The sequence below is a fragment of the Diospyros lotus genome, chromosome 5 (assembly GCF_014633365.1).
Source record: "Diospyros lotus cultivar Yz01 chromosome 5, ASM1463336v1, whole genome shotgun sequence".
In the NCBI taxonomy this organism is placed as follows: Eukaryota; Viridiplantae; Streptophyta; class Magnoliopsida; order Ericales; family Ebenaceae; genus Diospyros; species Diospyros lotus.
The window spans coordinates 32,343,081-32,366,504 of record NC_068342.1 but is presented as its reverse complement, the minus strand read 5'-3'; the positions used below and the strand labels follow the sequence as shown (position 1 = coordinate 32,366,504).

The 23,424-nt window shown below is 32.3% G+C and overlaps 1 protein-coding gene across 1 annotated transcript; it reads right to left on the bottom strand.

Annotated features, from left to right (window-relative positions):
* Window positions 1-18,337: 18,337 nt before the first annotated feature.
* Window positions 18,338-21,001, bottom strand: LOC127802219 (receptor-like protein 6). The gene has a single exon (XM_052337930.1). It carries the CDS (start codon window positions 20,999-21,001, stop codon window positions 18,338-18,340), a length of 2,664 nt encoding a protein of 887 aa, XP_052193890.1.
* Window positions 21,002-23,424: the final 2,423 nt, after the last annotated feature.

Here is a 23,424-nt window from a genome sequence, read left to right as displayed (position 1 = left end):
CACCACAACCTCCAGACCAATAAAATTGATGTATTGTTAAAATATTTGAACGACTTGACTTCTAAACTTGTTAAATTTTATTTTGATTGGACAAATATGTTACATGTTTGGATATTTAAGTTGGAATCTTTATAGTTTGTTGATTAAATAGATGGAGATATTGTGTTTGTGAATTTGGTACATATATAGGTTATAGGTTTGGGTATACAAGTTATCATGATATTTATGGTTGGCTATTTAGGTTACAGGTTATGAGATATATAGGTTATTAGGCATATAGGTCCGCAGGCATGAATTTAGCGGCGGTTTTAAAACCGCCACTATATTTTTATAGTGTTCATTTAGTGGCGGTTAAAAAACTGCCACTAAATTAGGTTCTAGCGACGATTATGAAAAACCGTCGCTAAATTTTTCGATTAATCACTTTAGCGACGGTTCTCAAACCGCCGCTAAGTTCTTTCACACTAGCGGCGGTTTACGAAATTGCCGCTAATTTTAATAGTAAAATAACATAGCAGCGATTCTCAAACCGCCACTAAGTTCTTTTAACACTAGCGGCGGTTTAGGAAACCGCTGCTACTAATAGTTAAAATAACTTAGCGGCGATTTTATTTTAGCGACAGTTCTCAAACCATCTCTAAGTTCTTTTACAAGCGGCGGTTTACGAAATCGCCTTCTAACTTTAGAAAATCATCACTAAAAATATCACTTAGTGGCGGTTATACCAGCAGTTGCTAAAAACTGCCGCTAAATGCCGCGCGATGGATGTATTAGCGATGATTTTTAAAATCGTCGCTAAATAACTTTGTGACGGTTAACAACCGCTGCTAAATGCCAAAAAAATTGCCGTTAAAAATTAATTTTTTTGTAGTGATAGAATATTCAAAGGGTACAATATCATTATAGAATCTACAAAGCAATAATTTAATTCACCCACGTTGATAGTTTTGGATTTTGTCGATGCTCAGTGCTGATGATAGTTGCCGAACACAACGGATCCAAGTTTATCGACATCACCTGGAAATGGCCATTGGCTATTGTTAGTTTTGACTGGGTAATGTTGCGAACTAACCTCTTGGAAACAAGGAAATGACACATTTTCTTCTGAGATGACTGGGTTTTCAAAATTTCAAATAGGGTTTGGATCATCTATGAGTAAAGATCCATTGTCACAATATGGGTTTAAATTAGTTTTTGGATTAAACCAATTTTGAACATTGAGAGGGTTTGCATAAGAGTTTGAAAATAGTAATTCCTCAAATAAAATTAGATGAAATTGCAGATCGATAACCTGTTGTATTGACCCGTTAGTGGGTCTAGAAGTTTATTAATATTTTAATTATGAAAATTTGAAAATTTGCTTTATTAAATTAAATGTTGGGAAATATTCTCATATGTCAAAATTTATGTATTTAAATTAAGTGAATTGGGTTGCCCATTTGGGCCAAGTGTTTAAGGTTAATGAATGTGATGGGTTTAGAGAAATCCCATGGGCCTAAAATGAATTGGACCATTAGTAAAGTGGGCATGGGCATTATATATATATATATATGTGTGTGTGTGTGTATATCTTTGTGGGAAAATTTATATAAATAAATGATGTATTAAATTAATGAATTGGGCTTTGGAAACTTGGGTTGAGCCCAAAGGGAGATTTTGTATATTGCAATTGTTGTAATGTTGTGAAGCCCATTGGGCTTAAGGATATGTTGAGGCCCTTTTGGTAGGCTAATGGAAATGGGTCATTATAATTAATTGAGTCAATGAGTTGGGCTTGGGCCCATGTAAGTGTATGAGTGGATTTTTTAATTAGGCTTAGGCCCATGTGTAAAATATGAGAGATGAAATTATATATATATATATATTTGTATTTTGTGGATTAAAAGAAAAGAAGAAAAGAATTATAAAATGCAAAGTGACCAAATGGTCCCTGCTTTATTAAAAAAGGTGAGGGTAAAATGAAGATTTGCAAAATTGGTTGATAAAGAAATTGAGAAAGAAATGAGAATAATGTAAAATGTCCATTAGGGGCATGAGATATTTTGAGTTTTGTGTGTGCAATTGAGGGTGATTTGGTAATTCTTGTGGGGGGAGTGGTTAGCTTCATTCTCCTTCTTCATTTTCTCCTTCTCCCGGTGGATTCTTCTTCCATTTTCATCTTCTTCCTCCTTCTTCTTCTATTCTCATTTTTCTTCTTCCATTTTTGTTGCCATTGAAGCTTCAAGTGGAGAGGTCCAAGTTGGGTGCTCTTCTTCTCCTTGGGATTCCATCATCAAGGCAAGTTCTCCTTGCACTCTTGTTTTCTTGTGTGTGCAAGTTTGTCATTTTCATTTTTTGTGATGTCAAAATGCCTCATGGCTCTTTACCTTCTCATGGTTAAAAGTATTTTTGGTATTGGATATATATTTTCTCTTAACCATTTGTTATTTCAAAAATTGTGTTGGGTCTTTGTGTTAGTCTCCATGGGGCTTGTTCACCCTATTTTTCATTTAAGGAATGGCATTTGTTGGTTAGGATGCTAGTGGGAATTGGTTTTGGGTTTGTTTTAAGGTGTTTATTGGCATTTTGAGGGTTTTTGGAGGCTTTTCGGGCCCTTTTTGGGAGTTCTTGGCCAAGTTGACTCGGGCTGAGTCGACTCGATTTTGGTCGAGTCGACTCAGCCGCAGCTTTGACTACTCCGCGCATGCTTCGCTTTTTTGGCCATAACTTTTGACGTAGAACTCGGATTTACAATCCGTTTGAAGCATCATAAACTAGATTTTGAGGGCTTTGATTGATATATAATATCATATATTTTGGATATGATTTGATCTAATTAAATCTTTTCTTAACCGAAATCAAGTGAAAGTGTCAAAGTAAATTGTTTCTAAATGCTCCCTTAGATATCCCTCAATCCTCTAAATGATAAGATGTGTTTGAAGATATATGTATGTAAATACATGAGATTCATAAGATGAAAATATAATTGACTTGCATGAGATAATAATAATAATAATCAATTGGGAGATTGTTAAGAAATATCCTTGGTGGGTATGTCCATGGAGTCTCATGGGGGATGTCTTGATAACTCTAGATGAATAATTGCCCTTAAATAAAATGAAATGGCCATGTAAGGATGTGATTGAAGATATGCCTATGTGTATGCATTGGCTCATGAGTGAATATGTTATTGGCATGTTTAAATGTGCATGATGTGTACATTTCTATAATGGAGCATGTGTGTTATATTTATGTGAAATCTCATGAACATTGCATGGCATTATGATTTGCCCCCTATTGCTATTATTTTGGCGCGACGGTTATGTTCCACAAATGGGGAATGAAAAGGATATCCAAAAAGAGCGCCTGACGCGGGTGAGACAGCCATAAACCCAGTAGGCAATACTGGAGCCAATGAGTGGCAAATTGATTTTGTATATATATGTATGCATTCATGCATGTGAATAAATGGCTTGAGAGCTAATGTGAATAAAGGGCTTGAGAGCCAATGTGATCCATGTATATGGATGGCTATGTGAGCCAATATGGTGCATGAAGAATTATATATTCATAAGAGATGAATCGATGCATAAAATGCATAATGGCAATGGCATGGGGATAATTTTATTGATGGGAACTAAATGGATAATGCTACTCGTACTTGGGGAGTAAAGTTTATTCCACTTTGAATTATTCATGCCTTAACTTTATTTCTCCCTTTGTTGAAATATATGCTTGCCTATGAAATGGTTTTATTAATGAGAATTAAAGGATGGGTTCAAATGGTATTGGGGAGTCGAGTGTACTTTATGTTGTTATCCATCCTTTCTTTCTTGATTTCGTGTATATATATATTTGTCGAGCCTTATGGCTCGCTTTGGCATATGGGTTGATGAACCAAAAGGAAGTATTTTTTTTTAGGATGTTGTTGTCCAGTTTAGAAGGCATGAACCCAATGGGTATTTAGATGTCGGGTAATGGTCTTTCTTTGGCTCTAAAGTATTCATGCCTTTATGTATCGTGCTATGGTTACTTCCTTTGTTATATACTTGCTGAGCCTTGTGGCTCATGTTGTTTCTTTTGTCATTTCAGGTAATGGAAGATAGATATTTTTTGGGCGAGTTCTGGTTAGATGTGTACAGAGATGTCCCAGCCTCGAAAATCCATGGATGTAGTTGAGGGCATGATGAGAGGGTTTCGCTTTGTATTTAAAGCCCTGATGCCTTTAATTTTAAAATGTATGGGGTGTAAACCCAAGTTTATGATGTAAGAAATGTTGTATAAAGTTTTTGGCTCCTATTGATAGTGAGCAATTATGGAAATAAAAAACATTTTTCTTGCAAAATGTTAAATGATGTTTGTATCTGTATCCATCTTGAATGAACCTTCTCTCGGATTTCCTGTGCTAGCGGGAAAATCCGGGAGCGGGCCCTGACATGTTGTTGGAGGAAAAAAATATAGGAGACATAGTCGTAAATGGGATCTTGAAACCTAGCTTAATCTTCATATGATAGTGTAACGACAGCTCCATAACGGTCACTTACCGAAAGCTGGGCCAAGAGCTTAGAGGCATTATTGGCATCAAAAACCTTGTGGATGGCTGCAAAATCAGTAGGTCCTTCTTCATGGAAAAATTAAGGGGCAAAGACGCACCATTAGGTACATTTTCTTCTCAAGACTTTACAGGCACCGCATGGAAAACTGGTTCCTGACATGATCTTCTAGTTATTTTGATTTTTTTTATTATATTATTTATTTATTTATTTTAATCAATAACTTGTCGTTAGCTGGTGAGTAAGTCGCAGATGAACGGACAATTATGGGCGATTGGGTAGATCTGGCAGGAAGAACAAACGGACGAACAAACGAACAGACGAACGAAATGCTGAAGGCGATGAAAGGCTGAAGCGGTGGATGAAAAACTGAAGAGGTGGATTGTAGATGTGATGGACGGCTATGGGCGACAGATTTGGTGGTCGAATCTGGGTAGATATGGGTAGATCTGGTTATAATAGGGAAGAGGTCGAGGGCGAGATCAGGGTTTTGATCAATAGATGTAAGAGGGCGAGGGTCGCAAGAAGGCGAGGACGAAGGGTGATAGATTTGAAGGCCAGATCTATGTAGATCTGGATAGATCTGGCCACGACAAGGAAGAATGTGGGAAGCTCACAGGGGGCCGGGGATAATGGCAGGGGTTGAATGTGACACAATGGAAACAAAAACAAGATCAAACACAAAAAAAATAAAAAAATTAGAGACTCACAGTGGATCCGATCTGCAGGATGATGGAGAGGCGTTGAAAATACGGTGAACCACTGAGCGAATAGGATTGATTCAATCGGCGAGACGATGGAAACACGATAACACACATTGAAACGAAAAGAAAGAAAAAATATATATATTTACCTGAGCCCGAAGAAGGAGATAGAGGATGGAATGGCGCGGGAAGAATAGAAGTGATGACGGCGGCGACAACCGACGATGACAACGCCAGCAATGAAAGAGTGAGAGAGAGGGGTATTCGAGTGAGAGGAGGAAGAGAGAGAGAGAGAAAGCAGAAAGGTATTCGGGTGAGAGGAGGAAGAGAGTGACAGAGATAAGGGTTCAACCCTATCTGGATCAGCCCTTTTTTTAAAAAAAAAAAAAACAGAAATGAAATTTACAAATTTTCCAATTTTAATATTCTAAGCTACCCAAAAGGATTTATTATCCCTAATTAAATCGATCCTCCGAACGAGGTTTTGTAAAAATTTCGGCTAATTGCAAATCGATTGGGATAAATTCAAGAGATAATTCTTGGTTTTGAACATAGTCCCTTAAGAGAGGGTCCTCAAACCCAAGAGGTTGACCTACATACACTTCTTCATTTACATAACCATTTAGAAATGCGCTCTTCACTTCCATTTGATATAACTAGAAATTCATGTGAGAGACAAAGGCTAAAAACATCCTAATTACTTCTAACCTAGCTACAGGGGTATATGATTCTTCAAAATCGATGCCTTTCTCTTGGCAGTATCCTTTTGCTACAAGCCTTGCCTTGTTTCTTATTATATTTCCATTTTCATCTAATTTATCTTGAAAACCCACTTGATTCCTATTATAGATTTATACTTGGGTCTAGGAACTAATTCCCATACTTCATTTCTTTTGAATTGAACTAGCCTTAATCCAAAATTCATCTTCTAATGCTTAATTTATGGAAGTTAGCTCAACTTTAGATATGAAGGCTACATTGTTGCAATATTGATACAAGGATGCTCTAGTCGTTATACCTTGACTTAGTTCTCCAATTATTTGATCTATTGGATGATCTTGCACAAATTTATAACTCTTGGAAAGCTTACCTAAATCATTCTTGTGTAAGGATTCCTCTTGATTTTGTGATAGAGAAGTTGATGGATCATTTATAGATTTTTCTTGAATATTTTGTTTCTCAATCTCCTTAGATAGATCTATTGTTATCGTCTTCTCTTCATCTTCGATTCTTATATTTGACTTAGGGGTCTCATTGAATTTTACATGTATGGATTCTTCCAAGGTATTTATTCTAATAATGTAGATTCTATAAACCTTACTAGTATTTGAATATCCAAGAAATATTCCTTGGTCACTTTTAGCCTTAAACTTTCCTAAATTATCCTTTGTGTTCAAGATATAGGATTTATATCCAAAGGTTTTAAAATAGGATACGATAGGCTTTTTCTCTAATGTATCTCAAATGGTGTCTTCTTTATCTCTTGCCTTAAAATAAATCTATTTAAAGTATAACAAATGATATTAATCACTTTGGCCCAAAAATAGGTAGGAAATATATTCTTCAAAAGTATAGATCTAGCCATTTCTTGAAGAGTCATATTTTTCTTTTCAACAATACCATTTTGTTGTGGGGTTCTAGGAGTGGAGAGTTGATGAAAAATCCCATGCTCTTCTCAAAACTCTATGAATAATCTATTCTTGAATTCTCACTATGATTATTTCCTAGAAAGACAATTTTATCATTTTTCTTTCTTTGAACTCTTTTAGCTTTCTGGACAAAGATTTGAAAAACTTTATCCTTTGAAGTCAAAATCAAAACCCAAGTAATTCTAGAGAAATTATCTGCTTCAACATATAATGTTTTCCACCAAACTTTTAGTTTGCGTGGGTCCAAATAGATCTAAGTGTAAGAGTTGTAGATGCTTATTGGTTGATATTTCATTCTTAGAAAGCTTAACAACTAGATCAAAATTTCCTTAATTAGGTTTGGATTTGCATAATCTAATATATCTTTTATGCCACAAAAAAAATATTGTCCTTCTTTACTATTTGGCATTATCTCTAGAAGGTGATAGGCATTTCTTCTTTGGGAGTGAAATCTATAGATCTCTCCCACTAGTCATGTGCTGTGAGCATCCACTATCCATATACCATTTGTTGTCCATTGTGGTCCTCATGCACATTTGTATATTTAATAAGATCATGTTTTAGGTTTGGGTACCCATCTATAGATGGGTCCCTTGAATCTTTCTTCATTGGGATCAAGTAATTTAATTATTTTTTATGTATGTGGATGAGGAGCAACATTTAAAATTTTATGATTTAACTCATTCATTGTTTGTATTACCCCTTTGGATATCCACATTTGCACTATATTACTTCTCTTAGGTTGAGGTCTCCATTTAGGTTGTTTCCATTTTCTCTTAGGTGCTTTGTACCTTGATTTGGGTTTTGAATTTTTCTTTAAAATTAATGTGGCTAAACTTGTCTCTATGGCTTTATTTTCTACTAATAATTTATCATTTTGAGTTTTTAATATTTTATTTTCATCTTCAAGATTAATTAATTGATATTTTAATTTATCTTCATTTTCTTTCTTGAGTTCTTGTGATTTTTCTTTTAAGGTATTTATTTCACTATTTAATTTTTCATTTTCTTTTTTATGATTCTTTTTTATTGTTTTTACTTTTTTCTTAATAGATATATATATTTTATATATAGTTCTTCGTATGTTTTTTTGTAATTCTTCTAACTCTATGTTATCTTCTTTTTCTTCATCTTCTTTGATAGCCATAAAGCATTTCTCTTCATTTACTCTTAGAGCCAATATTTTCTTATCTTTCTTGCCCTTCATGTCTTCATTTATTTTACTTAATATTAATTCATGAGTTAGAAATGTTCCTATTAATTCTTCCATTTTTAATTCTTTTAAATTCTTAGCTTGAGAAATAGAAATAGTAGTCATTAAAGGCTGTCAATCTACTGTTAGAGATCTAAAAATTTTCTTAATTTGATTTTCTTCTGAAATTATTTTTTCTAACATTTTAAGATTGTTTATAATTTTTTGAAATCTACCATTCATATCACTAATTTTTTTATTTTGAAATAATTTAAATTCTTCATATTGGGACATTAAGAGATTAATCTTAGTATCATTTACTTGTTTGGTACCTTCATACACTACTTCTATTTTTCTTCAAATTTCATGTGATGTAGAACAAGTAGATAATTTTTCATATTCACTAAGAAGGATTGAACAAAAAATTATGTATTTAGTTTTATGATCCATTTGGTGTTTTTTAATGTCTTCTTCATTCCAATCATTTTCTTCGATTTTAGATATAAGAAAGCCATCTCTAACTATTTTTCACAAATAATAGTCTATTGAAAATAAATATGACTCCATCATCATTTTCCAATAAGCAAAATTTGTGCCATCAAAGAATAGTGGTCTAGAGGGTGAGGGTCCTTCGGTTATAACTTGGTTGGTGAATGCAGCCATCTAGATATCTTCTAAGTTAAAATATAAACTAAAAGTTTAACTATTTTAGAAGACAGCTCTGATACCAATTGTTGGTCCCTTAGGGTATGGCCACTCAAGAGGGGGGTGAATTGAGTAATTAAAACTTTTCTTAATTTTAATAAATATTATTGATTAATGATTTTATTAAAAAATATATATTTGATAAATATATTAAATTATATTTGAGATTAATAATAAATGTAAGCTACAAGATATAACAAAAATAAATACAATAAGACACAACACAATTTATAGTGGTTTGTTATTTTCACACACACTTAGTTCACTCTCCCAAGATCTAACCACTCTTGAGGTTCCACTAAAATAATTTTACCAAGATTTCCACGCTAACTCACCTTGAAAACTAGATACACACCTAGATTACAACGGGTTCTAGACAACCACTACACCAAGGTTTCTTCCTAGCTTACCTTGGAAACTAGATTCACCTAAATTTTAATGGTTCTAGGAAACCTATACAATCCATAATGGTAATTTCAATATTACAAATAATTTGTCCATGCGTGGACACAAAATAAGCAATTAAGAACAAATTATACAAGACAATAATATTTAAATAAATAAATAAATAAATTTGTAATCTCAAATAGAGAAATTCAAATTTGTCGTAGAAGACTTGAAGAACTTTTCTTTTTTTGCCTTCTAGCTCTTCGGTGGATGTGCAATAATATTTTGAGAGCCTCGGATTGCTTGGATGCTTCACTTGAAAACATTTAAGAGCTTCCGAGTGCTTAAGATATGTAATAGAAGCATTTGGATAATCAAAAAATGAGTTTAGGGGATATTTATAGACATTTTAGCTACTTTTTCAATGATAAAAAATTTTACCGTTATAGTAGAAAAACTTTAGTATAACTTAAATTAAATATGCGTACTCAAATAATTAAGGGGGTTTGTAGAATAGTTGGCAAATAAGAGGCTTGGTCTAAGTGGAGGTCTTGAGTTCAAATCAAAACCCATGCACTTAGTTGTTAAAATTTTTTTGAGATACATATGCTATAAAAGTACTATATAAATTAATCTAAAATATATTTAAAAAATATTTTTAATAGAAAATAATATTTTTGATAATAAATATGATATACAAAAAATAATTTTAATAGAAAATAATTTTTTTTATAATTCATATACAAAAAAAATATTTAATAAATTAATATTAAAAATATATTTTATAAATTAATATAAAAAATATTTAAAAATATTTTTAACAAGAAATAACATTTTTGGTAATACATATGCTAAAAAAATATTTTATAAATTAATAAAAAATATTTAAAAATATTTTTAACAAGAAATAACATTTTTGGTAATACATATGCTAAAAAGATATTTTATAAATTAATAAAAAATAATTCGGTACTATAATTAATATATTTAAGAAAAATACTCTTTTTGTTAATCACCAAAAATACTATAATTTGTATAGTAATTTTTTTCCTTAATCATCAAAACTTAATTAATATGAACAAGTTGACTCAACATATATGATTAGCTAATTTAGATATACTGGTAAAGTTTGTATGTGCAAAAAAAATATATACCCATTTTGGAGAAAAGAATAACACTCTGAGAAGAGGGGTGTTACAATATCTTTTTTGATTATGACAAAAAATGGGAGAAGTATGAGATATTTTATGTATGAGAGTTAGGCAATTAGGTTTTTGATCCTTAAAATTTTTGTCAAAAATATTTTTACACATTATTTATTATGCTATTAGTATTTTTGAATGGAGGAGCTTACTTATAATTAAGGTTGAGCTCAAAATATTAAAAAAAAAATAATCATTTCAAAATTCATGTTTTTGTCATCATAAAAAATTGGGAGAATGTTGAGTCAACTTGCTTCATTTAACCTCTAATTAAGTTTTAATGATTAACAAAAAATGATATTTTAAATAATATATAAATTGTAGCTCCTAATTATTTTCAATTAATTTGTAAAATATTTTTTTCCATAGTATATGTGTTATCAAATGTGGTATTTTTTATTAAAATTATTTTTTAAATAAATATAAAATTCATAAAAATGATTTTTCTAAAATCTAGACCAAAAGTCGACTCTTGGTTGGAGAACTCGACTCCTGACATGCCAAAGTCAACTTTGGCAAAGCTAGAGTTGACCTAGCCAAGAGCATGTTATGTAAAGTTAACCTAACCGAGAGCTAATTCTTGGAAAGTTGACTTCTGCTTGAAGGAATTCGACTCCCATTCAAATGAAGGTCGACTCCCATTCAAACAGAAGTTGACTACTCCTTTAGGAAAGTTGACTTCTCGAGCCCAACGGTCATTTTTTTAACCGTTATGCAGGTTGTCCAGAAATGTCTATAAATAGTTGGGACTCAAATTGAAGAAAAAGTTTTGCTATCTTGAATATTTAAAACACCCACAAGCTCTCTAAAACCTCTCAACCATTCACCAAGCAATGCAAAAAGGCTCTCAAGCTCCATTGCACATCCATTAAAGAGCCATAAGGCAAGTGGAGAAAAAGATATCACAAACCCAAATCTGATTCACTCTATTCAACTGAGGTTTAATAGTTGTTGCTCAAATTGAAGAAAAAGTTTTGCTATCCTAAATATCTAAAGCACCCAGAAGCTCTCTAAAACCTCTCAACCATTCACTAAGCAATGCAAAGAGGCTTTCAAGCTCCATTGCATATCCATCAAAGAGCCATAAGGCAAGTAGAGAAAAAGAGATCGCAAAATCAAATCCGATCCTCTCTATTCAACTGAGGTTTATTACTTATATTTTTTCATTGACTTATATATTTGTTGTTATTTGTTGATTCATTAGTGTCCAAGTGAGGACAAATATTTGTATTCATTTAAACTCTTGTTGGGGATTGTGTTGGTGTACACTACCAAAAAAATGACATTTAGCGACGATTTTTTTTTGCATTTAGTAGCGATTTTGAAAATTGTCGCTAAATTAGCCATTGCGGAGCATTTAGCGGCGATTTTCAGCAACCACTAGAGTAACCGTCGGAAATTATACTTTTCACGGCGAGTTTTAAACCGTCACAAAATTAGTGATTTAGCGGCGATTTTTAAATTGTCGTTAAAATTAACAAAGAAATTAAATTTTTTTATTTTAGCGGCGATTTTTAAAACAACTGCAAAAATTAAAAAAAATTAAAATTTTAATTTCTCCCAATGGTGGGCAGCCAGGCCGGTCACCTGCCCCCACGCCTGTTCCTAGACCCGTGCACAGGCTCACGCACACGCTTCGACCCTGCAGGCATGTGGCAGCATGTGCGCACGCCATGTGGCGATGCTGAAAATTGAATTTCCAACTTAATTCCCCTTCCCCGAATTCGAACACGGGAATTCCTCTATGCGCGTGCGTGCGAGTAACCATCTATTCTGCCATGCCTCTTTATTATATATCTACCCATATAAATTATATACTAATCCAACAACTATTTTCTAGAATTATATTTTATATTTTTAACCTAAATTGAAAAACATTAATTAATTTATTATTTTTTAAAAGAATATAGGAATAAATTAAAAATAAATTAATTGATTAAAAATAAAAAAAGATTTTATATATTTTTTAAAATTATTAAAATTTTATATATTAAAATTTTGTTAAATTACTTTTTATTTTTATTTTTTAAATTAAAATTTTAAGATTAAATTAAATTAATTTTACTTTTATTTCTTTTTAAATTAAATTTTACTATTAATTTAATTTTGAATTATTTTCTTAAGTAAAATTTAAATTTTTAATGAATTTTGCAGCGGTTTTTTAAAACTATCGCAAATGTTAATTTAATTTTAATTTTAAATTATTTAATTATTTTTTAATTTAGCAGATGTTTCTCAAAAATCGTTGCAAATGTTAATTTAATTTTAATTTTAAATTATTTAATTATTTTTGAATTTAGCGGCCGTTTTCAAAAATCGCTGCTAAATTCAAATTTTTAATGAATTTTGCGATAATTTTGAAAAATCATCACAAATGTTAATTTTATTTTAATTTTAAATTATTTAATTATTTTTTAATTTAGTGGCAGTTTCTCAAAAATTGTCTCTAAATTTAATTTAATTTTTTAATTATTTAATTATTTTCTAAATTTAGTGACGATTTTTTGAAAACCATCGCAAAATTAAATGTTTTAATAAATTTTGTGACGGTTTTGAAAAATCGCCGCAAAATGTTAAAAAAAATCGTAGCAAAAAAATCGTCGCAAAAAATCAATTTTTTTGTAGTGACATATGCATACACATTCCAGCATCTTCACAACAACATGCCTAAAATCATCCACTAGGATTCTAGCTAGGCGACATCACATCATGATCATCCATATGACTTCATTCACATTCGTTTATGGCAACTCCATTATTTAAGGACAATTATTCATATAGTGTTATCAATGCATCACCCATGAGACTCCAAGGATATACCAACCAAGAACATTTCTTAACAATCTCCTAATTGATTATTATTATACTTCCTCATGCAAGTTAATTATATTTTTATCTCATGAATCCCATGTATTTACATACATATATATCTTCAAACACATCTTATTATTTTAGAGGATCGAGAGATATTAGAGGAAGTATTTAACAACATTTTACTCTATCAATCAAACTTGATTTGGATTAGGAAAAGCATTAATAAACTTAAATATTAACCAAAATATATGATATTATATATCAAATTGAATCCCTCGAAGTCTAATTTATGAAGCTTTAAATGGATCGCAATTCCAACATCTACATCAAAAGTTATGGGCGAAATAGCGAAGCATGCACAGTGTTGTCAAAACGCAGCTGAGTCGACTTGAGGGCAAATCGAGTCAACTTGGGGCGAGTCGACTCAACTAAAAAATGAGGAAAACGACAAAAAAAAATTGGCTTCAGACTAGTCGACTTAACCTATTACAAGTCGACTTGACTGAACCAAAATACACGAGATGGACACAAACCACTCAAAACAAGCACTAGCTTCCTAACCCGCAAATGTCATTCCATGAATGAAATATGGGGTAAACAAGCCCCAATGAAACCATTAACAGGACACCACAATGACTCATAAAGAGACCCACAACTTGGGAAAAATATGAAAATATGAAGGACTTAGCAACCATTGACAAATATGGTTCTCACCACTACAAGAAGAGAGTAACTATGATTATATATGCATCACTTTGCAACCAAAAGAGGTTTATTTAGAAGAGAACAATGAAAAACATGAAACTTGCACAATATATAAATAAAAGTGCAAGGAGAACTTGCCTTTGAAGATGCTTGGAAGAAAAAGCAATCCACTAGAAGCTTAAACTCTCACCTCTTGAAACTCTAATCAGGAATAATGGAGGAAGAAAAAGAAAAGAAGAAGAAGGAGAAGAAGGAGAGCCACGAGAGAGAGAGAGAGAGAGAGAGAGAGAGAGAGAGAGAGATTGGGGGAAACATGAAGGCATAGGGAGATGAAGGGAAGGGAGTGGTCTGCCAACCACTCTCTCCTTAGGAAATTACCACTTTGCCCTCCACATAAAACACACACACACAAATATCTCATGCCTCTTATGGTCATTTTACATTTTTCTTATTTCTTTCTCAATTTCTTTATCAAACCATTATGCCAATCTCCATTTTTGCCCTCACCTTTAATCATAAAGCATGCCATTTTTTCCTTTCTTTTCCATTTATTTCATTCCACTCATATAAGTACATGGGGCCCAAGCCCAAATCATTGGCCCAATTAAATATAATGGCCCATTTCCATCATAAGCCCAATGGGCTTTACAACTTCACTTAATTAGATATGCAAAATTTCACACTTGGGTTTAACCCAATTTCAAAGCCCCAATTCATTAGAGATGGCTTATTTTAGCTTCCCACAAATAATAATAACACTTATAATTTATCCACAAAATTTACTTACATAAATTTGCCACATAAAAATATTTTTCACATTTATTATAATAGGATAAAATTTCCAATGGTCGAAAATAAAATACCCATAATGTCTAGGCTCACTAACGGGTCGTTACAACTTATGAGAATTGGTAATGTCCTATTTGGGAACTTGCACAGAAGCAAAGCCTTGGATTAAGAAGCTAATTTAGCTACTCTATGTTATCCTATGTTATTGGTGTTCCACATATTTACTGCCTTATGGGTTGAAGAGATTGGATTAAATGCAAAAATAATAAGATGATTTCACTTGGAAATAAACGACAAGCATTGGCAATACAATCTCATGAAACTAGAAGAAATACACATATATGGTAGGCAGCACAAACATTCTCATTACAAAAAAATTGGCATTTAGCGGTGGTTTTTTAACCGCCGCTAAGTAATTTAGAGCGTTTAGCGGTGGTTTTCAGCAACCGCTGGAATAATCGCCGCTAATTTTAAATTTTGCGGCAGTTTTAAAAATCGCCGCTAAATAAGTGATTTAGCGGCGGTTTCTATAATATTTAGTGGCAGTTTTGAAACCGCCGCTAAAAAATTTTAAAAAATTCAATTTTTAATTTTAGTGGCAGTTTCAAAACTGCCACTAAAATTAAAAATTTAATTTTTTGTATTAATTTTAGCGGCGATTTTGAAACCTCTGCTAAAATTAAAAATTTAATTTTTTTATTGCCTGCGCAAGCCAGCCCACGCCCTTGCGAGCCACGTGGCCGCTTGTTCGCGCACCACATGGCGATGCTAGAAATTAAATCCCAGCACGCTCTCCCCAAATTTCGAACCCAAGACCCCTTGTGTGCGCGCACGTGCACGCGACCACCTGATTTGCGAAGAACCCCTTAACATATATGCACATATATATATTATATACTAATCTAACAACTAATTTTCAGAATTATATTTTATATTTTTTAATATATATTAAAAACATTTATTAATTGATTATTTTTTAAAAGAATAATAGAATAAATTAAAAATAAATTAATTGAGTTAAATTAAATAAATTAATTGATTAAAAATAAAAAAGAAGATTTTATATATTTTTTAAAAATTATTAAAATTTTATATATTAAAATTTTGTTAAATTTATTTTTACTTTTTTAAATTATATTTTTAATGAATTTTACTATTAATTTAAATGTAATTTTAAATTTATTTTTAAGATTTTATATTTATTTAATTTTTAATTATTTTCTTAAGCAAAATTTAATTTTTTTAATGAAAATAATGAATTTTAATATTTAAGATTTTTATTTAATTTTAATTTTAATTTTTTTTAATTTAGTGGCGATTTTCAAAACCCGCCGCAAATGTTAATTTAATTTTAATTTTAATTTTTTTTTTAAATTTAGCGGCTATTTTTTGGAAAATCGTCGCTAAATTTATTTATTTTTTGAATTTTGCGACAGTTTTTGAGAACCGCCGCAAAAGTTAATTTAATATTAATTTTAAATTACTTAATTTGTTTTAAATTTAGCGGCGATTTTTAAAAAACCGCCGCTAAATTTAATTTTTTTTGAATTTTGCAGCGGTTTTTGAAAATCGCAACAAAAGTTAATTTAATATTAATTTTGAATTTTTTTTTTTGAATTAAACCACCGCGAAACAAAATTTAATTTTTTTATTATTTAATTATTTTTTAAATTTAGCGACGATTTTTTGGAAATCACCGCAAAATTTTAAAAGAACCGCTGCAAAGGTCATATTTTGCAACGATTTCAAAACCGTCGTAAAATACTTTTTGCGGCGATTTTTAAAACCGTTGCAAAAAATCAATTTTTTTTGTAGTGTTTCTAATGATTCAATCTGTTTCCTTTGTTGTATGTCTGAGGAACGAGACGATTGAAGTTGTTGCCTCCATAATTAAGACTTTTCAATGAATGGTCGAAGTTGCTCAAACATGGAATAGAAGAAATCCCCTTAAGCTATTGGTAGAGATTTTTGTGTGTAGATGAGATCATACTCAGTTGTTCTATACTAGTATGGGTTTGATAGCTCTTTGGTCACTTATGAGAAATATTACCTAATCTATCTTTACCAAGAAAAGTCCATGATCCTAACACAACCCTTTTTTATTAGGTTTTAGTGATAGAATCATTAATTTCTTTGCTGCTTAAAATTAAATAATAATGACTAGACAACTCATCAAAACACAATTAACAAGCAAAGGTGCTCTTGTGTGACTTAAAACACAAGATCCTTTATTTGGACTTTTAATGTTGAAGCTAATGGGCCTACCACGCTAGTTGGAATAATCTCTAGCTCTAGCTAGCAAGTGCCCTGACCTTCCTTCGAGTATAGTGTTGCACATGTATGGGGAATTGAATCCCCATAGCCATCAAACATACATTTAAAATAGGACCCCGCTATAGTAATAGTTCGATTTGAGAAACTCAATGAAGTGGCAGTTTTTGATTGGTTCAAATAAATACTAAAAAGTCTAAAAAAATTTCTAAATTTTAAATCGATTCTAAAAACTTATGGGTTGTCTAAAAATAGCGTTAAAAATTTCCATTCCATTCCATTTCATCATTCTAATTTGAGTCCATTAATTTTTATTTATGTTAAAAAAAATGAAAACTAAAAACGTTGTTCGAGTTTGATGTGAGTTGTCAAGAGGTGAAGAGTTACCAAAAATTTTATGGTATTAGTGTCAACAAGAAGTTACAATATCAAAGGTCTTCTCAATTTGGGTGGGGAGGAAGAGAAAGGATAGTGGTGACTTTTTCAGCAAGAATGAAAAAATAAAGACAAAATTTACACCATTTTCACTTTTTTTTTATTCCATTTCAAAAGTTAGACCAAAATAAGAAGGAGAGAGAATAGGCAAAGCCATAGTGTGTGGCATATTCATACATATATATATATATATATATATTATAGTTCTCTCAGGTAAGCAAGAAGAGAACGTTATTAATAAGAAGGGGATTTAGTTAGAAAGATCTACATGAGGCATACTAATTAATTCTCATTTTGACTTTCAATTCTCGTTTAACTTTGAACGTAAGCTAAAGGATAGAAAATAATGCACACATGTCTTTGCACCATAGACAAAGAAATCGTCAAGTCACTCCAAATTTAGTTTTTTTTTATTGTAAGTTGAATCTATGAATGATAATCTGTCCAACTCGTCGAATGGTGCATATAAGATGGAAGTACGTTGGAATCATATCATCGTCTTCATGTGGCCATGCATGAAGCTTAACAAGTCTTTGCAAAGTCATTTGCTTGGCATACACACACACACACATTTATTTCTGATTATAATTTATTTTTGTTGTTAAGTGATGAGGAAGTATTCCAAAATGGGTGAAATTACTAACATGAAGATGACATGTGCTTTTTCATTCATAAGCATGGCCTAGTGTACTCAAAAAAGGGTGAGATTTATTATATATAGTCGTGTTGATGGTCTATTGTAATCTTGTGAAAGGAAGAACCAAATTTTAGTCCATAGTAAGCTCATGAATGCAAGCTAGTGTGATGCTTACACTAGGTGATTGAAACTAGAAGAAATACGTAAGGCAAGAAGCATAAAATTGGTCTCACGAAACATTCTCTAGTCAACTTACAGTTTCCTCCTCCTCTCCATTCTTTGATTGTTTTTCTTCCTTACCAGGAACCATTTGTGCTACTTAGAGATCAGCATTTGCCCGATAGCGAACCCAATTGTCATCCCACTTCCAAATCCCATGCATATGACAATCAAATCAACTCCACTAGGAAATAGTGAATCATTGCTTCCTTCAGAGTCTACAGGTTGCGGTGACAATGTTGGCAAGGGTGCATCTAATTCTCCACAGTTCCTTAAAAGTGGCTCCCCGCAAAGTCCTGAATTCCCTTCATACGAGTTCTTCTGAAACGTATTGAATTGATTACCTTTTGGGATAAGTCCAGTGAGATTATTGTGGGAGACATTAAAGAATTCAAGGAAAGTGAGTTGTGTTAATTGTTGAGGGATCTCCCCTGAGAGCTTGTTTTGAGCAAGGTCCAAGGCTTCAAGGTTGGATAGGTCCCCCAAGAATGATGGGATTCCGCCACTCAACTCGTTGTTAGAAAGGTTCAGTAGCTGAAGTGCCTTGAGATCTCCCAAAGATTTTGGAATTTCCCCTTCAAATTTGTTGCTTGAGAGATCAATGCCAATGAAAATTTCCAAAGTCTTAAGATACTCTCTGTCTACACCTTTGTTTGTTATGGTCATAGAGTAGAAAAAATTGTTTTCCCACCGTAAACCTGGCAATTGAAACTTTACGGTGACGGTTGCTTGATTTGTCTCCTCTTCTCCTAGTGATTTTATTGCATTCCAACTACGAAAGTATTTTGTTGGCAAATCACCTGAAAAACCATTGTGGGAGAGGATGATGATGCGCAACTTTGAGAATTCAAACTTGGTTCTTGGACTCCTTATTGCACCATAGAATTTGTTGGAGTGCAAGTTGAGAACCTCTAGCTCTGTAAGAGTTCCCAACCAAAAAGGGAATGCACCTTCAATTAGATTATAGGAGATGTCAAGAATCTTAAGCACGGTACAATTTGCCAATGATTTTGGTAGTTTCCCTGATAGTTGATTTCGAGCAAAGCCAATTAACTCTAGTTTGTTTCCTTTGTTGTATGCCTGGGGAATGGGACCATAGAAGTTGTTGCCTCCGAGATCAAGAGCTAATAGAGAATCACTGAAGTTGCTCAGACATGGTGGAATTGATCCTGTCAAATTGTTGTTAAACAAATCAAGAATGTAAAGGGAACTCAATGTACAGATCAATGGGGAAAGTTCTCCAATGATTGCATTGTTTGAGGCATGATAAGCGAGAATAGATTTTGGTGGAATTGGCAGCCTTCCCTGCAACTTGTTGTTGCTAAGTTCTAACAGTTGTAACTTAGCCCAAGGAAGAATAATTGGTTGTTGCTCAAAGCCTGTGAGATAGTTGTCTTTTAGGCTTAATATCCCGAGAGTATCTTTACTTATGTTTAACATCCAGGCTGGAATTTGGCCATGAATTTTATTGTTTTCAAGAGAAAGCTCCTCAAGTTGATTTTGGAAGCTCAAAAAATATGGGAACTCTCTGAGGTTGCATGAGTCGAACTCTAACCGCTCAAAATTCAAAAGAGTAGTGTTGTTGGAAAGGCCTATGGTAGTATGTTGGATTTTGTTTACAGGACTCGAAAGGACCGAACCTTGTAAATCTATGCCGCTAAGGAGCAATGTAGTGAGGCTAGTTAGATTCCAAAGCCAAAACATGCTTCCTACATCAAATTCATTGTAAGAAAGGCCTAAATACCAAAGTCGTGATAAGCCTGCCAAGGAAAGAATCTGACCACTAAAGATATTAGAGTTAAGTTTCAGAATAGTGAGTTGTGTCCGGTTAAGTGAAGCTGGAATGGATCCTGAGAAGTTACAGCTTGATAAGTCCAATGTATCTAGGAAACTAAGATTTCCTATCGTGTTTGGTAGCTCACCAGAGAAATTGGTGAAAGCAAGTATCAACTTTTGAAGTGGGCTAGTATGTTGAAATTCTGGCAAATGGCCAGTAAGGTAATTATTACCACGTAAGTTGAGAACTCGAAGCTTTGGTAGATGGAATATGGATGTGGGAAATGTTCCATACAACCCACAATAACTCAAGCTTAGAGTTGTGAGAGACGAGATGTTGGGCAATGTTAATTTGGAAGTTATATTCACATCACCAAGATGAATTTCTTCCAGGCTAGTTAAGTTTTGAAGCAAGCTCTGGAGACCAGGCTTTTCAAGTAGGAATGGTGCTGAATTTTGAGAAAGATCAAGTGAAATCAATTTGGACAATTTGGAAATTTCCACAGGGATTAGGCCTGAAAATGCAGATAGAGAGAGGTTGAGAGTTGTTAACAGCAAAAGATGGCTGATTTTCGATGGGATTTGAGAGTAATTGAAGTGGTTATCAGCAAGGTTGAGCTTCCTAAGATGCACTAGGCTGAATAGGCTACTGCTCGAGTTGATAGAGCCAAAGAGGAAACTGCTACTGAGGTCAAGACCAACTACATGACCTGTAGACTGGTCACACTCGACACCATCCCAAGAGCAGCAGTCGTTGGCTCCACCACCTTGGAACTTCCATGATTGTAGCTTCCAATAAGCCAAGGGATCAAAAGATGCAGATTTGTTGAGAGAAAAGGTTTGCTTGAATTGCAAAAGAGCAGAGCTCTCTTCAGCATGGCAGAGTGGCTGCACGAAAGAGAAATTATTAGGAGTTGCCGTAATAAGTTGAAAGCAAGAGATGATCAAGTGCATGAACATAAAGAAATATAAAGAGGAAGCCATGGTCTGTTGCCCAATTATTTGGTACTCTTGGATGATCAAAAAGAATGTTAATGGGGGGATTTATATAGAAGGGGTACGAGGCATATTAATTAATTTTCATTTGACTGTTCAAATCCCATTTAATTTTGGGGATGGAAAATATGATGGGTGATAAAAAAAATTCAAAAGTGTGGACAGTGATGCATTTGGATCATGTTCAGGCAGCAGCACTGTGTTATGCAAATTTTCCAACAAGTTGAATATGTAGACCATAAGCCTTAATTAGCTGGACAATGACGCACTGGACTTTTTTGGCATACATTTGATAGGAAGTGATTGAAATTTCATGTTCCATGACTTTTATCATTAGACTCCAGCAGGGTTCCCTTTTCACGCTTTCAATGTCTCTGATTTCCCATTTTGTGCTTGTGTTGATTGGTTTGGCTAATTATTTTTTTCATTTTTAATTAATCATTTAGCTTGCGTAATTTATGAATTACTGTATACACACAAGTTTCATTTTTAATTAATCATTTAGCTTGCGTAATCATATATTTTTTTTAATAATTCATAACTTATAATTATCATCTTTTAAGTGTATATTAACTAAATTACATATAAATTTTGAATCACTAAGGAAATGGTTATATATAATCTATTACCAACCTTGAATGATAGTTTTACAAACCTTTAAAGGGTTGGATTTGTTGGTCTCCCACTTAAACTTGTTGAGTGGTGCCATAAGGCCATCTCTAAAATTTGGAGGAAACTGCTCCAATGTTATTCTCTATTTGTCTTGTCATTAGCCAAATATTCGTTAACGTTCAATTTTCTTAACAAAGTTGGAAAGGGAAAATTACTCAACTAATTGCTCAAATATTTGTATTTTGTGTATTTTGATATTGATTTGTGTATCTGATTATTAATTTTGTATATGTGAATATTTGGTTATTTTGTATATTTAATTATTAATTATGTATATGTGTATATTTGATTATTTTGTATATTTAATTATTTTATATATTAAGTGTGCAAAGATAATTCTATATTAAATATATTTATAGTTTTTTTATATACAAGTGTTAAATATATTTATAGTTTTTTATATAAAATTATACACATTATTAAATTCACATAAAATTTGTAGCACTTTTTTTTATATTTTTAATGTAATATTTCAAACAATTTTCTTAAATGATTGTATTTAAAAATATTAGTAAATTTATTTATAAATATATTAAATATTATAAAAATTAAATATCGTCATATATATTATTAAATTATAAAATAAATAATAAATTTTTATAATAGTAAAAATTATAAATAAGGTAAAATAAATACAATTAAAATTTATTAATAAATAAATAAAATAAGAAGTAAAATAGAAAGAAAAATAACGAGCGATTAGAATATGTATAATTTTATAAATAAATTAAAAATAAAAAATAAATTATTTATAATATAATAAATAGTGAGAAGGAAGGTGAGATAAAAGATTAGGGAAATTCTATTTGTAATCATAAATTTTGATTTTTTGTAATCACTACACGTAAAATATTAAATTTTACTATTCGCAATCACATTTATTACTTTATCCAACAATTTATATACCAAATATACCCTCTAAGCACTCATCCTTCAAAAAACACACCCCACGCGCATCCAAGTTGTTCTTCTTCGTATCAAACCCTGATTTTCTTCCTGTTCTCTTTCTTCACGCATCAAACCATGTTCTTCTTCTTCTTCTTTAGACCACTCTCACAGACCACTGTCGGTCTCTCGTCGTCGCCCACTTAGCTTGCATTGCCCACTTTTTTCATTGCAATTCCCCGAAATCTCAAAACTAGGTAATGCCCCTCCTTCAAGGAGTTAGGGGTTCTGTCACCCCTCGAATCTCCCTGTTCAGGGGGTGAGGGCTTCCCCGAAGGGTGAGATTCGAGAAACCCCATACCTCCTGAATAACCCCTCATCCCCCGAATCTCGCTGTTCGGGGGGTGAGGGCTTCCCCGAATAATGAGATTCGGGGGGTATGGGGTTCCCCAAATCTCGCCCTTCGGGGGTAAGGAGTTTTTATTTTTAAAATGAAAATAATGATACCAATGATATAAAATATGAAAGTAAATGATGTACAAAATTGAAACCAACTTACGTAATTTTGCACAATGAAATTTGGATTAGATTAGGTTGATTTATTGGTATCAAAAATTAAAATTAACTCAAAAGAAAAATTAAGATTAAAGCAACATTAATTCAAAAAAAATAAATATAATATTAATCCAAAGATTTCGAAGAGAATGATTCGAAATAATTTATATACAAAATCATTATATATATATGTATAGAGTTATAATATAATATACATATAATATATAACAATATAATATAAATATAATAGTATCCATTCTCCCAAACCCATGAGTTCGGGAGAATGGATACAATTGCAT